At 63.8% G+C, this 16,745-nt stretch overlaps 2 protein-coding genes across 2 annotated transcripts; both read left to right on the top strand.

Annotated features, from left to right (window-relative positions):
• Positions 1-337: 337 nt before the first annotated feature.
• Positions 338-4,561, top strand: LOC141731148 (uncharacterized). Its single transcript, XM_074554309.1, has 3 exons — positions 338-2,180; positions 2,809-2,945; positions 3,052-4,561. Exons 1-3 carry the CDS (start codon positions 1,757-1,759, stop codon positions 3,526-3,528), a joined length of 1,038 nt encoding a protein of 345 aa, XP_074410410.1. The 5' UTR covers positions 338-1,756; the 3' UTR covers positions 3,529-4,561.
• Positions 4,562-8,480: 3,919 nt separating this feature from the next.
• On the top strand, positions 8,481-12,049 carry LIF (LIF interleukin 6 family cytokine). Its single transcript, XM_074554365.1, has 3 exons — positions 8,481-8,583; positions 10,191-10,369; positions 10,524-12,049. The coding sequence occupies exons 1-3, from the start codon at positions 8,565-8,567 to the stop codon at positions 10,959-10,961; spliced, it is 636 nt and encodes a 211-aa protein (XP_074410466.1). The 5' UTR covers positions 8,481-8,564; the 3' UTR covers positions 10,962-12,049.
• The last annotated feature ends 4,696 nt before the right edge of the window (positions 12,050-16,745 follow it).

Genomic DNA, 16,745 nt, shown 5'->3' with positions numbered 1-16,745 from the left:
TGCTCACAGCTGGTCTCTGTGTTGGTGGCAGGGGCTGGGATGGGACAGGGGGACAGAGTTGGGATGGGACATGGCCACTTTCTCTGCTTGTATTTTGGGTGAAAAAATGGCTTAAAGCTACTGACCCCGGGGAAACCCAGGCCCACATTTATGCCCTCCCCCTGCCCCACACCGGGCCAGACTGGGGGAAAACTGAGGCAGGAGCTTGACCACAGGCCTGGGGGGTGTCTCTGCCACACTGCCACCGTGTCCCCACATCCTCTTCCCTTGCTGGCAGCTCGGCATCCTGTGCCAAAAGTGGGGTGCACAGGGGGGTGCTGCAGCCAGGGGTGCCCTCAGCCAGACCCAGCAGGAGCCTGGTGGGGACCTCTGCTCCCATCCTGTCCCCAAACCAGGGATGATCCTGGCGGGACCTCTGCTCCCACCCTGTCCCCAAAGCCATCCCCTGCTCTCCCTCATTCCCAGCAGGGCTGTGCCCCCCTCCTGGCACGTCGTGCCCACGTCAGCCCCGGGCTCTTGCAGCCTCCAGCTTCCTGCCAGCTCCACGGGCTCTCTCCTTCCTGTCTCGCTCCCTTCTCCGAGTCATGGGACGCCGCTGACGCTCCCGCGATGAAGAAACTGCTGCTGGCCCTGCGGTCACCGCAGCTATTTCTGTCCCCTGGTATTGCACAGCCCTGGCCACAGCGGGGTGGCCACACCATGGGGTCCTGCTGGCCCAGCCCAGGGGGTGACAGGGCCATATGGGGGGGACAGGGCCAGCTGTGGGCAGAGAGAGCTCTTCCTGATCACCCTCACGGCAGGGCATGGATGGATGGATGGATGGATGGATGATCATATGGATAGACAGGTTAATGCATTGCTGAACAGGTGGAGGAATTCTTGGATGGATGGATGGATGGATGGATGGATGGATGGATGGATGGATGGATGGATGGATGGACGCACAAGTGGACAGCTGGTGAACAGCCTGTTGAGGCAGCCTGAGGGATGGACAAACTGCTGTGGAACAAGCAAGTTCTTCTCCTGGTTCCTCCAGCCCTTCAGGACTGTCCTGGGCACCCCCCGGCCCCACGGGGGGGCTGCGTGGGGAGGAGGAAGAGGAGGAGCCGTCACAGGCGGTGGGTGGAGGAAGCAGACTGCAGGTCGTTGCTGCTGGGCAGGGAAATTCTGGGAAAACAAAATACTTCTAAAAGTGAGTGAGCGCTGCATCCTTCTTCCTGGAAGGAGCTGTTAACTTCTGCCTTGTGTCCCTGCCCCATCACCGAACTCTCCGAATGCGTAAATTCGGCCAGGGTCACCAAAATCCACGGGATTGCAACACCTCGGCACGCTGAGCGGAGCCATTCACCTCCAAGGAACGGGAAAACCCCTGCGGGTGCGGGCTCCGCCTGCAAGGAAGGGGAGCCCGAGGGGACAGAGGGGACTGTCCTGGCCTGGGGCTGTGCCGAGGCCGTGGCAGCCCCAGGGCTCTCCCAGGGCAGCGTTGCACAAGGGACAGCGCTGCCTTGGGCAATACCCGGCGCCCTCGGTGTTCCCGTGGGTGCCGCAGGGGCTCAGCCTGGGGTCCCCACTTGGTTCAGCGCCCGAATTTGTCACCCAGAGGTGAGGGTGGGTGTGAGCAGGGAAGGAGCATCCCCCGGAGCATCGGGCAGTGCTGGGATGCCGTGCCGATCCTACACCTGCACCTCCCTCCTTGCCAGGGTGGATTTTTGCCTCCCACAGCTGGATTTGGGATTCAAACCCCCCGTGGTGGCACATGGGTGACATCCCTGTCCCCGCTGCCAGCCGGCCTCTTTTGCATTGGGGTTTCGGGGCAGCCGGCGCTGGTTTCAGTTCAGCCTGCCGGGCGCTGAGGGCGACACCAGCGTCACCCAAAAGGTTTCTGTCCCAAGAACCAGGAGCGGGGGTCCCGCCGGACCCGGGTGGCACCGCAGCCTCCCCGCACGGCCCCGGACTCCCTCGAGGAACTGACTCGAAGAACATCCCCATCCACCCAATCTGCCGGCTCTTTGGGACAGAGCTGCTTCCTCTCTCACCCTTGAGGGGCGGGGGTTACTCGGGTGCGCCTTTAAAAGCGCGCTTCCCCCTCGCCGAGCGCTCAAGGAAGTGCCTGTGCCAGCCCGGGCGGACACCCTGCCCGGCCATGCGGTGCGACGGGCGGCCCTGGGCACTGCTGGCAGGTACGTGTGTGCCCGGTGTGCCCCCGCGTGTGCCCGTGTGTCCCCTCTCGCAGGGCCCCTTGACCGCCAGGGCAGGTGGCACCAAGGCTGTGCCGCGGCGCTGTCGCCTCCCTCGGGCGCTGGCGGGGACAGGGACGGGGACATTGCCGGCTGTGGCACACGGGGAGCACTGGGAGGGAGGGGATGCTGGGAGGGGACAGCTTGGGGACCGATGGCGGAAGGTCAGGGGTCAGCTTGCCCAAAGGGACAGAGGCTGTGTGAGCCCAGTGCCACATCCGCAGTCCTGTGGGTGACAGAGGGACTGGGACAGTGACTGGCAGAGCCGGACAGCGGGACTGGATCCAGGAGTGTCGCTGCTGTCCCCTCCTTGGCGGGGGCCCGCGCTGCAGGGGGAGCTGCTGGAGCGGCTGCTGTGGTTGTTCTGCACCTTCCTCATCCTCCTCCCGATGGATGGATGGATGGATGGATGGATGGATGGATGGATGGATGGACCCAGCAGGTTTTTGGCGCAGGGCCTGTGGTGCAGGCAGCATTCCTGGCACGGGGGTGGTAATCCTGTGAGAGAGGGCTCTGTCCCTGCACCCAGCGATGCCCCAATGGCCTCTGACTCCCTCCTCTTCGTCCCCAGCTGTCACCAAGGGGCTCCTCATCCTCTGGGCGGTGCCGGGCCAGGGGGGCAGGTCCCCGCTGGCGCCCACCGTGCCACAGACGCAGGCGCTGGTGCGGCTCATGGCCGAGGACGCGCAGGAACTCTTCACCTTCTACGTGAGTCCCCCTCCCCAGGGCGAGGGGTCGCGCCTGTCCCCCCACAGGGCAGCCGGGGGCGCTCCCCGTGCCGCTTCCACATCCCTGATCCTCAATCTCTGGGCAGGAGAAGGAGCAGCACCTGGACATGCACAGCATGTGCCGCACCAACACCCGCCCCGCGTGGCTGCAGAGGGCGGGCAAGGGGCCCTGGGGGCTGCGGCGGCTGCGGAGGCCGATGGTGCACATGGAGCAGGCGCTGCAGGACATCATCCGCCACCAGCGCGACCTCCACCCGCCCGAGGCCGAGATCCTTCGCCGCTTGAGCAGGACCCACCGGAAGGTGCGAGCGCTCCTCAGCAACCTGGCGGGGCTGTTCCCGACCCCCAGCCCCCGGCCCGGCCGCCGGCCCCTCCCCAGCCCCGCGGCATCCCTCGGCATCTTCCGACAGAAGCTGCAGGGCTGCCAGACCCTCTGGAGCTACGCCCGCTTCATGGCCGAGCGCAGCGCGGAGCTGAGCGCCGGGAGCCGCCGGACGCGCCGGGACCGGGCCAGGGGGAACGGGAGACCGGCCCGGGGCTCGGGGCGGCCCGCACGGCCCTAGGGCAGCCCCGCCGGCACCTCCCGTGTGCAGCTCCATCACCTCCATCCGTGTGAGGCGATCCTAGCCCCATTCCCAGCGTGGAGAGGCGTCCGACGGCCGGGATGCCCCGCGGAGCCGCTCTCGCTCACCGCAGCGAGGGCTCGGACGGACGCACTGACAGCATCTCCGGCTCCTGCGGGGACCCTGCTGTCCCCGAGCCGCCGCTGGGCTGCAGGACAGCCCCGGCTGGCTCTCCCGCACCCCGCCCCGCTTTCCCCGCGATCCAGGTGGTCCCGGTGGAGCCGGGGGTCCCCCGGGTGCTGTTCCCTGTCCCCGGGCCCTGCTGGATTTTCCAGTGATTCAATGGGTCGGCTGACACAGCCTGACTCAGAGCTGCTCGCCCAGCACCCGCCGCTGCCACCGGCGGCTGTCCCCGGTGCTGTCACCCCCGTGCTGTCACCCCGGGGCCAGCTCTGCTCCCGGGGAGCAGCTGGGAGTGCAATCCTGGGTGTCTGCACGGTCTGTGTGTCCCTCTGAGCTCGGTGTCCCCCAGCTCGGTGTCCCTTTGCACATCCCTGTGCCCTCAGTGTCCCTCTGTGCTCGGTGTCCCCGAGCTCGGTGTCTCTTTGCACATTCCTCTGCTCTCAGTGTCCCCTGTGTTCGGTGTCCCCTCTGCTCTCAGTGTCCCCTGTGCTCTCATCCATCCCTGTCCCCTCCGTGTCCCCCCCTGTGCCACCACAGCCCTGACTGTGCCCAGCAGGGACTCGGCCTTGGCCACTGCACTGTGACAGTGGGTGACAGCCCCCACTGCCTCCCCCCTAATTTATACATTATTATTTGTTTCTGTCTGGTATTTATTGATCGTTAGAATTAATATTTAAGGATGTTTCTAATATATAAATATCTATTTTATTATATTTTTTGTACAGTGTTAAAGTATGAACATCAGAAGGATTTATTTATGAATATTGATATTTTTGGTACACACAGAGAAGGGCAGTGCCCCCGCCCATGTGGCACTTCTTTATTTTTGTACAATGGCAGAAGGAAATAAAGTGCTGCCACTGAGACGCCGTGTCCCTGTGTCCCTCTGTCCCTGTGTCTGTCCTGGTGGCTGTGGGCAGGGAGAGCTGAGCTGTGGTGGCCAGGCTGTGCCTGGTGTCCCTGCCAGGGCACAGGGGATGTGCCATGGGGTGGTGTGGGGCATGTGGGACAATGCAGTGTGACAAATGGCATTGGCACAAGCTGGATGTGGCCTGTGGCATGGCAAACAATGTGACACACGAGGGGATGTGGCACAGGACGCAGTGTGGCACAGGGCATGTGACATGACAGGCTGTGGTGTGCCACCACAGGGGATGTGCCATGGAATGGCACAGGCCACACGACACCTTGTGCCACATGTCCCAGCCCCCTGTGGGCCACCACCACAGCCACGCTGAGTGCAGTGTCCTGCACTCTGCCCAGGGCCACCACGGGGACCAGGCCACCCGCTGCCACCTCTGAGTCAAAAATCCCAAGACCTGGTCATGTGTCCCCTGGAGTCACTCGTTCCCTGGTGCCGTGTGCCCCAGCACCCGGCACCGAGCCTGACTCAGTCCTGGCAGTGCCACCAGCACGGCCACCACGGCCAGCCGGGGACACCCGTGCGGGGACAATGTCACCATGAAGCAGCCCGGGCCAGCTCGGTGTGCTGTGAGTGACCGTGGGAGTGACCGTGACGGTGCCACACCCAGGGGTGCAGGTACGTGACCCCCGCAGGGCTGGGGCACCCCAAGCACGGGGTGACACCAGCTGAGTGTCACTGCAGGGCTGCTGGCTTCTCTGGTGTCCCCAGGGGACACACAAGGGAACCCACACATGGGAAAAGCCTGCGGGTGACACTGCTGGGGTGGCACTGCTGGGGTGGCACTGCTGGGGTGGCACTGCTGGGGTGGCACTGCTGGGGTGCAAGGAGTGGGTTGGAAGGAGTGGGGTGACATCAGTGGGCACAGGGACGGGGGAGGCAGCCCCAACAGGGACCCATAGTGAGCCGAAGGGGGATTCTGTGCCCTCCATTACTGAGCTCTGGATTTCCAGGGTCAGGAGCTCCTGCCCCGCTCAGCCCCTGCTCAGGCCCTGGGAGGGCTCCCCGGGCACCCCCGGGCACCCCTGATCCCACCACAGCCTCGTCCCCACTCCTGGGGGACACCCGGAGCTTTTGGTGTCCCTGGAATCGGGGTGTCCTTGGAATGGAGGGGTCCCTGGAATCGGGGTGTCACTGGAATGGAGATCTTCCTTGAATCGGGGTGTCCCTGGAATCGGAATGTCCCTAGAATTGGGGTGACCCTGGAATCGGGGTATCCCTGCAATCGGGGTGTCCCTAGAATTGGGATGACCCTGGGATCGGGGTGTTCCTAGAATTGGGGTATCCCTGGAATCGGGGTGTCCCTGGAATCGGGGTGTCCCCCTCCATGGGGATGCTGCGGGATGGGGACCAGGAGGGGAGCCAGAGGGGGATAAGGATGGAGCGTGGGGGGCAATTATGGGGTGGGGCAGTAATGAGGGGAGCTGGGGCAGTTCTGGGAGGGGCTGGGGCAGTTCTGGGAGGCGCTGGGGCAGTTGTGAGAGGGGCTGGGGCAGGGGGGCAGTGATGGGATGGGGAAGGGCAGCAGGGGACAGCGGCTGGCTGGGGACAGGAGAGGTCCGGGGTGGGGAAGGGGCAGGGGGCAGCTGCAGAGCGGGGATGGGATGGGGCAGTTCGGAGTTGGGATGGGGCGGCGGGGGCAATTATGGGATGGGGAGAGGCCATTCCGGGCTGGGGCAGCAGGGGGCAGCACGGGGACAGGGATGGGACAGGGATTGGACCGGGATGGGACGGAGATGGGAACAGTGAAGGGGACAGGGGTGGGACAGAGACGCGGAGGGGGCAGCATAGGGACAGGGATGAGGCACAGGACGGGGACAGAGATGCGGCAGAGAGGCATCATGGGGACAGGAAGGGGACAGGGACGGGGTGGGGTGTCTGCCATGGAGCTGAGGACAGCGGTGGGCAGGGATGCTCAGGGGGGAGCGCTCGGAGGGGCCCAGAGGAGCAGCAGCGGCGGCCTTGGAGCACCCGGGGCTTGTGCTCTTGTCCCTGGGCAGGTCGGTGGTGGGGACGGAGGGGACACTGGGGACACTGGGGACAATGGGGACAATGGGGACAATGGGGACAGCTTCCCCCTGACCAACCTGCCCCAGGTCCTCCTGGGGCCCCCAAACCCCGCAGGTCCCCCCGGCCCTCAGTCTCTCCTGGCAGGGAGGGCTCCCCCCGGCTTCTTTCGTGCTCCCTCCCTGGGACCCCGCCCCTGTCAGGGGCTCCTCCTGCTGCCCAAGGTGTCTCCACCGGCATCGGGATGTCCCTGCTGCCAAAGGGATCGGGGAAGGGACATTCCCGGGCATCACCTCCCCTCCTGGTACCTCCCGCCCTGGCATCTCCCGTTCTGCCCTCTCCCTGGAGCAGGAATTTGGGTTTTCCCACCGGAGCATCCCCCCTGCACAGGTCCAGTCTCCCCATGCGTTTGCCTTTTCCCCCGGAGGAACCCCATCCTTTAATGCTAATGCTTTTTCCCCAAGGCTGAGCTGCAGGTGGGGACACCGGTGCCACCTCGGTGACCCCACCATGACCAGGGGTCCCACAGCCCTCGGGGCACCCCAGAGCCCAGCTCAGCTCCAGCCTAGGCTCAGTCACCCCTGGGAAATCCAAGAAAGGGGCAAATCCATGTCAACCCCTGCACACAACCCCCCAGGGCGTTCCCTATGCCAATAATTAAGTGCTATTAATTCCTCAGCTAATTAGGTGCGTCAGGCCATCAGATATCCATCAATATGTGATGTGCTTGCTCCCCATATCCCAAAAACACCGGGATGCGGCTGCAGGGAGGGAGATGGAGCCCATCGTCCCCGCCCTCCACAGTCCCCAGCTCATCCCTGGTGTCCCGCTAGGACCAGACTGGGCTAAACTGGGCTGGGGCATCAAAGCCACCAGGCTGCTCCTTGCACGGGGAAACTGAGGCACGCAGGGGCCATGGACCGACCCAGCAGCACAGAGGGGTCTCCTTGTCCCCCTGGCCGTGTCCCCCCCAAGGGAGGACGCTCGGGGTCGTGGTGGCTCTTGCGCCACCGTTCCTGGGCTGTCACCGCGGGTTCACCTGCCGGGGCACAAACTGGCTAAACCTGATTAAAGCTTCAGTCCGGCCCCGTGAGGAAAAAATAGAGAGAAGGACAAAAAGAAAATCCATTTAACCTGTTTTGCACCCAAATCGGGCAGCGAACAGCCCCGCAGTGTCCCGGTCCCATGGAGCCCCCACGGGACCGTGACCCAGCGCCCTCCTGTCTGCTCCAGGCCGGGGACAGCCTGGCCGCGGCAAGGGTTAACACTGGGGGGGCCGGTCCGGCCTCTCCCCTGGGTGGGTTTGTCCTTTTTGCCGCAGAAAACCCACCCTTGACTGATAATCCTTGTGCCCGAAGGGCTGAGCCCGCGGCGGGCTGGGGGACACCGCGGCGCCCACCGCCCCTTCCCGCGCCCTCCATCCCTCCAACGCCCCAAACCAGCCCCAAACCAGCCCCAAACCAGGCTGGTTTACCTCCTTCATTTCACTGCCTGCTCCGGCTGCCGGAGGGGGCCCGGGGGTGACTGAGCTGAGCCCCGGCCCCGCGGCTCCTCCTGCCCTCGCCTCGACACCCCCGAGCCCCACGTGCGGCCGCGCTCCTCCCCTGGGGGGCTTCGATCCATCCCCCCAGCCCACCGCATTCATCACTTCCCCGACCCGCGCGTAAAACAAAACAAATGCACTGTGTCATCAATTATTTGATAGAACTTTTTATTTCTAAGACTTCCTGCGATGTGAATGGGAACAGCGATACTCGAGTCTCCCAGCCCCCCTCTCTCTCCTCCCCTCTTACAACACAGGAACTCTGCCTGCCGGAGACCGGTATATAAACCCCGAGAAGTCCCCCAGTATGAACATGAATTTCTGAAAACTTCCTCTGCCAACACCAATCCCTATTAAGTCGCTCCCGGGACGTTGCTCACAATGAAGTTCGTACCGGCAGGTAAAAAAAAAAAAATCAAAAAAATCCGACTTTGGGGATCCTATTTCCCCTTCTCCCCCTCCCCTTTTTTCCTCCCCCTCCCCTCCGTTTGCCGGTGATGCTCGGGGGCAGGCGGGGCCCGGCTGGAAGCGCCGCTGGAGCCGGAGCGGGGCTCCCGCCGCGCCGCGTCCCCCCCGGGATGAGCATCTCTGGGAATTGGCAGCGGGAGCGGAGCGCGGCTCTGGCGCGGTCCAGCCAACATCTGGACACTTATATAACTGGAAATGCTTCCAAGGGAAAAAAAAAAAATCTCAAGGAGGGGGGGATTTTTTTTTTATTTTTTGTACTTTTAAATACTTTCCCCCCCCTCACTCCTGCTTATCCTCCTTGTGGGTCTCCCGACGCCTCAAGCCGAGCGGTGCAAGGATGGGGAGGCTGCCAAGTGCAGGAGGGGTCGGAGGGAGCAGCCCCCGGCCCAGAAGCCGTTCTGGGGGTCCCACGGGGCAGCTCCCACCGGGGACTCCCCACCCACCCCCCGATCCCCGGCACACGTGGGGCAGAGCCTGACCCTGCCCAGCTGGGGATGGGCGGAACAGCGGCCGGGGGGACAGCGAGAGGGGCTCCGGAGGGGTCAGGGGGTCTGATCCATCCCGTGGGGACGCGCGGGGGAGAGGGAGGGAGCTGGAACACGCCCAGGTAAGTCCTGTCCCACCTGGGCAGGGTAAATAAATCCAGGCTTGGGTTATCCGGCACCGGCGGCACGTCCGAGGCGCTGACAAGTGCGGGCGGCTTCGGGGCCCGTCACGGCCCGGGGGCTTGGCCTGGAGCGCGGGACCCCCACCCTGCTGGTGTCACCCAGGTCACCCAGCGGCGGGGACACCCAGGCCGCCCTCCCCGAGGCTGCCCAGCGGAGCTGGGGGCTCCAGGCCCGGTTCGGCCTCTCCGAGCAGGGATGGATCCCGCTTTGGGGGTTCCCGCCGATCGGGGCTCGCAGCGCCCCGCTCTAGGAGGCTCAGCCGGGGTGACCCAGCTGCCGCAGGCTCAAGGGTCCCCTTGTTCCGCGGCCAGGGATTTCCTGGCTGCAGTCTCTGGCAGCTGCGTCGTCTCTCCCCAGGGCTCCTCGGCGCTGCGCCCGCTGCTCAGACGGGGAAACTGAGGCAGGCGGTGGGGCCGGGGGCGGGAGGAAGGAGGGAGGGCACGCCGAGAGCAGGTTTCCTTGAGGGAGCCCCGCTGAGTCAGCCGGCCCGGGGTGGGGCCTTGTTCCCGAGGCGCCCTGACCAGGATAACGGAGGAAAAAGCTTCTTGCACGTTTGATTAAACACCCCAGGTCGCCACCGGGCCGCTTGCGAAATGTGGGAATGCTGCGGGGCCCTCCGCCGGGAAGGGAGGCGGGGGAGCGCCTGCCGGGGGGCAGGTGAGGGCCACGGCAGCGGGACGGGAGAGCGGCACGGCCGGGACAGAGCGGGGCTTTGGGCATTCCGGCTGGGCTGGACGCACACCCGAGCGGGATGAGTCCCTGCTCCAGCTGGACACCCTCCCCTTGGGTGCCTGGGGCTGGGACCACCCCGGGTGGATGCACCAGCGGCAGCCAGCACCCCAGGGTGACAGCGGCCTCTCTCCCCTCACAGGCGTCGTGCCCTTCGTGGCCCTGCTCCTGCTGCAGAGGCGGCCCGTGGCCGGCCGGGCGCTGCTGGTGAGCGGCTCGGGCTGCCCCAGCCACGGCCTGTGCCGCTCCAACGTGCAGGAGCAGACCCGCAGGCAGGTGGCCGTGCTCAACGCCACCGCCCAGGAGCTCTTCAGCCTCTACGTAAGTGGCGCTCGGGGACAGCCGGGGGTGACGGCCGGGGGGCGGCTGAGCCGCAGGTGCGGGGAGGGGAGGGCTGGGGACACGGCAGGGATGGTGGCACGGGGGACGTGGGGTGACACGGGGGACGTGGGGTGACACCAGCCTCTCCTCGCAGCTGAAGTGCCAGGGAGAGCCGTTCAGCAGCGAGAGTGACAAGCTCTGCAACCCCGCCGGCATCTTCTTCCCCGCTTTCCGCGTCAACCGGACGAGCGAGAGGAAGGAGGTGATGGTGGCCATGTACAAGCTCTTCGCCTTCCTCAACGCCTCGCTGGGCAACATCACGCGCGACCAGGAGGAGCTCAACCCCATGGCCAAAGAGCTCCTCGAGAGGCTCCACAACACCACCAAGACCACCCGAGGCCTCATCTCCAACCTCACCTGCCTCCTCTGCAAGAACTACAACATCTTCCAGGTGGACGTCAGGTACGGGGACAGCTCCAAGGGCAAGAGCGCCTTCAAGAAGAAGCAGCAGGGCTGCCAGGTGCTCAGGAAGTACGTGCAGGTCATCGGGCAGGCAGCACGTGTCCTCCTACCTCATCTCAGCCCTTCATGAGCGCCCGCCCTGCCTGCGCTGCCTCTCTGCTGCTCGCCGGCCCCGCCGCTGCCTCCCCAGTTCCCGCCTTCCTATTTATTACCCGGAGCCCCATCCGCCCTCCGGTAATTTATTGCCCCTTGACGGGATGAACGTGTCAGCCCGGAGCGTCCGGGCAGGGCAGAGCCAGCACCCAGCGGGACGAGGCAGCGCATCCCCGAGGAGCACGGGCTGGTCCCGGGATGTGCCTCAGCCGTCCCCGGGCTCCCACCGGGTGTGGGGAGCCGTGGGAGTGGCAGCAGGGCCGGGCTGTCCCCTAAGGATGGTGTCACTACGGAGAACACGAGGACAGATGCCCCTGAGCGCCATCTGAACATCTTCGCTTCCCTGGAGAAAGGATGGTGAGGAAGGACATGGGGATGCAGGGACATGGGGACACGCTTCCTCTGCACATTTTGTGTCTGGGCTCCCCTGCAAGGAGCCAAACTGAGGGTACTGGTGGCTGTGCTGGCAGGGGCTGGGTCCCACCGTCTGGGACAAAGCCACCTGTGTGGGACAGTCACCCCACTGTGGAACATCATTCCCCCGCGCGGGCACAGCGGGGCACGGAATGTCCTCTCCTTTGGGAAAGCGCTTTTCCCTTTGGAAGGGCTCTGAATGTACTAACGGCCAAGAGCTGGGCTTTGCACGGCTGGATCCAGCCCTGGTGTGGGGGCGTGGGACGAGGGTATGTGGGGACATGGGACACGGGGACACAAGGACATAGGGATGTGGGACATGGGAACATGGGATATGGGGACATAAGGACATTGGGATGTGGGACATGGGGACATGGAGATGTGGGATATGGGGACACAAGGACATGGGGATGTGGGACATGGGGACACGGGGAAGGACCCCAGGCCGGTGGCAGGTGGCGCTGGCTCGCTCCTGGCACCAGAGCTGGCTGTGTGTGTTATTTATTGACTCCATGGAAAGCCCAGCGTGCACTGAGACCTGACTATTATAGTTTAATTGTTAATAATAATTAATTATTATGATAAGATTTGTGGTAATATATTGCCAGAACTCTATTTAATTATTTATTTTTTTTACACTTATTGCTGTACTTTTTTAAAATAAACAAATACAAACAGACTGCATTTGGCTGCTTTTCCTTGGGTGCCTTTTGTGCTCACCCTCAGACACATCTGCTCCCCCAAAACACCTTTGGAACTGCCCCAAAACCCCTCAAGGCATCGCTGTGGATCAGCCCCCTGTCACCTCATTCTTTCCTTCCTTCCCACCTGCTATGGCATGGCTGATTGGAAACATATTTTTCCAGGTGGAGGGAGTGTTTAAATTGACTCACCAGCTGCTCAAAAGTGCTGGGATGATGTGGGACCATCGTGGTGCAGGGATTGTCCTGGCACGGGGAGCATCGTGGTGTGGGTACCATCGTGATGAGGGCACCATCCCAGTGTGTGGGAGCACCTCGGTGTGGGGAGCCCCACTCTGGCAACCCTGGCAGTTCCTGGGGAAGCGGAGAAAGGCTGGGAAGAGGCAGAGGGAGCAGAGTGAGCATGTGCGAGGTGCAGGGGACACACCAGATAAAACCAGAGCCGCTTCCCAGGCTGTGCTGGGAGAGGCTCAGCAGAGCTTTGCTGGGGCCAAGACCACCTAAGGCTGCAGCAGTGGCCGGGTCCTCGCATGGGGCTGTATCGGTTAACAAGGGCCTGATTATACAGGAGACGTTAGAGCAGGATGATGAAATTTTCCTCCTCCTCCGGAGCCCTTGGGCCACTGGCCAAACCTCCCAGGCATGAGACAGCAAGCGGATGAGCTAAGATCCTGTGTGATCATCTCTCGTGTCTCAGAGGAGCCCCGACCTAAAGATCACCACAGAAATTCAGAAGTTGCCCCCTAAGCCCCTCTTCCTCTGCCCAGTTGTGCCCTCCAGCTCCTATGGGGATGTTTCCTGGCATGGGTTTGACCCCAGGCTGGCATTGCCTTGTGCCAGTGGCAGCCTCGTGCTGCTCCAGTGGTGACAGCAGGGCCAGCTGTGCCCATTTCCAGCCTGGCGCTGCTGTCCCTTGATGGAAGGGGCGAATGCCAAAACAGAACGAGCTCCTCCATCCCACACCCAGGGACATCCCTGCATGCCATGGTGTCTCCCCATGCATGATGTGGCTTTCTTCCATCACCCAGCCTGCCGCCAGGGAAGGGATCCTGGCTGTCCCCAGTGTCCCTGCCCTGGAGGATGCCCATTTTGGGGTTGCAGCCCATTTGTGGGGCCCGTTTCCTGCCGGCCCTCAAAGCAATACAATGTCCCCCAAAACACAGGCACTGGACAGGGTATCATCAGTTTAGGGTGGGCATTATGCCCCGGGGCCAGTAGTGCAGCACCTGTCTGACCCCTGACCCTGCAGCTGGGGACACACAGGTGTCCCCATTGTGACCACGGCGTTACGTGGCCAACATTTCCTATGCTGGGAATTCCAGCGCTGCTCATCCAGATGTAGCCTTTCCTTGTGCCAACACGCACATCTCGTTCCCGCCAGGGATGCTGAGGGTGGTGCCAGGAGGTGCCACCCACCCTCCCCGGGCAGCTCGGGGGCTGGCAGGGCCCGGGGGCAGGGCCGGAGCCGGGAGCGGGGCCGGGACGCTGCGAGCCAGGAGCTGTGCACATCTGGATTTCTCACGCTTGCGTTCAACATCCCTCCTCAACCAGATGGCAAAAATAAATAAATACAATAAATCAAGCCTCCTGACATAAATCGGGAACTCACGCCCCGGCTCTGCGTTTCATGAGTCTCACTGGAAGACAGTCAAACACAGGCGAGGACAATGGGTTCACATCTCCCCTGTGCCGGGTCATTCCCAGTTAAGGCTCATTAGCAGCAGGCGGGGGTTAACTCTTCCTTCGCTGGAAATGCCTGGACAAGCCCCTAAAATTCCCCAAATCGCTTTCTCTCCCCTCCCGTGAGGTTTTGGAGCCGGGGCCGGCGGTGGCCCCCTGCCCGTGCCATCGCCCCAGCGAAGAGGATGCACTGCTCTGCTCACCCCAGGCTCGAGAGGGATGGAAAGGGCCTTCAATTACCTCAGCCAGCGGCTGATCCCACCCAGCCGGCGCCCCGGGGAAGCGGGCCAGCCCCGCGGGCCGGACCGGGAGCCCCGCGAAGGAACCGGCGCTGCGGCTTCCCCGGCGGCACCGGCAGGACCCCGTCAGTGACTCCCCTCCGGAGCAGAGGAGCTGGGCTGGCTGGGACGGGAGCCAGGAGGGGCTCCGGGGAGCCATCCCTGCGATGGGAGCGATGCCCGCGCCCCGATAACGGAGCGGCCTGACCGCGGGCCCCGAGCGGCGGGTCAGCGCTGCCTTCGGGGAGCGGGATACGTGAGGAGCTGCTCCTGCCCGCGGTGAAGTCAGTGCCGCTCCTGGGTGTGACTGACTGACCTCAGCCCTTGGCCCCGCGGCGCGGATCATGTGCTGCTGCCTGACGCCGCCGAACCCGGCCGGACGGGCCCTGCGCTGCCCCGGGGCCACGGCCAGACGGGACTTGCCGTCCGCGGGGCAGGTGCGGGGCTGGGGCACCCCGGCCGCTCGTCCCCTCGGCGGCGTGACCCGCGCTGCATCCCCGGACAGAGCCGGCAGGAGCATCCCAAACCGGGCTGAGCTCGCCGGCAGAGCCGGGGGTGGCAGTCGGGTCGTTCCCTGAGAGATGCAGGTGGAGCATCCCGCCTTCCCCCGTGTGCAGCCAGGCTGGGTCGGACCCACGGGTGCCCACGGCAGGGCCCTTTCCCCATCCAGCGGTGCCCCAAGGCTCGCACCGGCCAGACGCGTTTGGCTGGTGACCATGTCCCCTGCAGGTCCCCACGGCGGGTCCCCGAGGACGGGAACATCGCATCCCGAGGGCCGGCTGGAGGCTCCATCCCGGGCTGGCCGGCGGCCCGAGCACGCAAAGCAGAGCCGGGCCCATCTGAAACGCATTCGGGCACTGTTGCAGCAATAGCAGATGCTCCTGCGGGTCGCCGGCCACATCACAGCCCGGCCGAGCGGGAACCGCACGCTCACATGGGAAGAAACAGTTCTTGTCCCAAACGGCTCGAACTCCTAATTGGGGACCAACCATGACAAATAAACAAGACAATGGGCTGGAGGCGAGACGAACGCAACCTCTGTCGCAGGACCCGGCTCCGAGAGCCGCCCCCGTGCCCAGCAGGGGACCTGGCACAGGCCCGCAGGAGCCGGGGAGGGCAGGGGGCAGGATCCGGACCCCCGGCAGAGCCACTCTCTGTGTGACACCGCTGGGGCTCGGCTGGCTCGGGAGCAGGATGACACATCCCCGCGGTCCCCCGAGACCCCTGTCGGTAGCTTTGCTCAGCAAGTGCTCGGTCTCATTTGGAGCAGGGTCAGCTCCAGCGCTGTGGAGCTGCTGGAGAGGCCTCTCCTGCTGCGCCCCAGCCTGGGGCTGGCTGGGGATCCCCGCACGGGGCTCAGGGACCCTTCTCCCTCGGGGAGGGGATAATTCGGGCTGCCTTGGAGCGACGGCCGGGGCCAGCCCCGGGGATCTGATAGCGCGGTTATCTCGGCGCTGCTATCGCCCTCTAACAGGGACCGGGGCATTTCCGCAGCCCCAGCTGCGCTTGGCACCGATGGAGGAGCTCGACAAAGTGCTCAGTGCCCTGGCCAGACCCTCAGCATGCACAGCACCCGGACATCAGTGCCCAGAAGGGAGTGAACATCCCGGCTCTCCCGCCCCTGCTCTGCTCGGGTCTCATGGGATGTGGAACCTGCCTTGAGAACTGAGCCCAAAGCCCAAAATTCAGCAGAACCTGTGAGATTGAAGCTGTTTGAGACACATCTGCATAACAAGGCATTTCAGATGGCCTGAGCCAACACAATTCCTGGCCCTGAGGAGGAAACCAGGGCTCAAGGGAAAGATCTCACCTAAGGAAAGGGGGGGCACTTTGTGATGTGGCAAGGGTGAAGAGATGGGAAGAAAATTGTTTGGAAGCAAATCCCAAGCAGGCTCCCAGAAGAGCAGGCAACACTGGGAGAGACCCATTAGGCTGGCGGGGATGGAGGTGAAGGACCAGCCCTGGGACTGAGCAGGAGCTGAGGCAGGTCCCAGGCTCCTTAGGGTCTGCAGAGAGGGCACATGCCCCTGAAGCCCCCTGTGCCCCTCCTGCTGCTCCAGCTGGTGGCCTCCAGCCCTGCAGGGCACACAGGGTTGTGCCACGTTTGGCTGCACATCAGTGGCTCTGGGGGAAGATGAGCCCCTGCTGCCCCTTTTCCCTCCAAAACTAAATCAGGGAGACAGCAAAAGGAGGGGAGAGTCCTGGAGAAACAGGAAAGGAAAGCAGAGGTTCCTCTCAATATGAAGGGGAGAGGGACAACATCCCTGGCTGAGACTGGTGGGTCTGTCCCTGCTCTTTGCTCTCCCCACACTCTCCACCCCCAGGGCACAGCAGCACTTCCAGCCCAGGGGCACCACAGGGGAAGAGTGGGACACTCTCAGTTAAAACTGGGGATGTTCCACCCTAAATTTCCCTGCTCAGGGATTTACCCAACACCAGCAGGACCCCTCTGCTGAGGACCCCCAGCCCATGCCTGCAGCAAGGCAGGGATTGAACCCTGATGGGCACCTTGGGTACCCCACTGAACTGGGCTGCACCTCCCTCACCTGGCTGAGCTCACCACGAGGATGCCAAGCTTCCCCCCTGGCCTTTAGGGCATCTGGGACAGGTTTTAGGGCCAGGAGAGTTGACATGTTCATTTATTACAGCAGAATGGAGTGCTACCTGGCCTGGGTCACGCTCCCCTCT

The sequence above is a fragment of the Zonotrichia albicollis genome, chromosome 18, assembly GCF_047830755.1.
Source record: "Zonotrichia albicollis isolate bZonAlb1 chromosome 18, bZonAlb1.hap1, whole genome shotgun sequence".
In the NCBI taxonomy this organism is placed as follows: Eukaryota; Metazoa; Chordata; class Aves; order Passeriformes; family Passerellidae; genus Zonotrichia; species Zonotrichia albicollis.
This window is presented reverse-complemented; position numbering and strand designations above follow the sequence as displayed.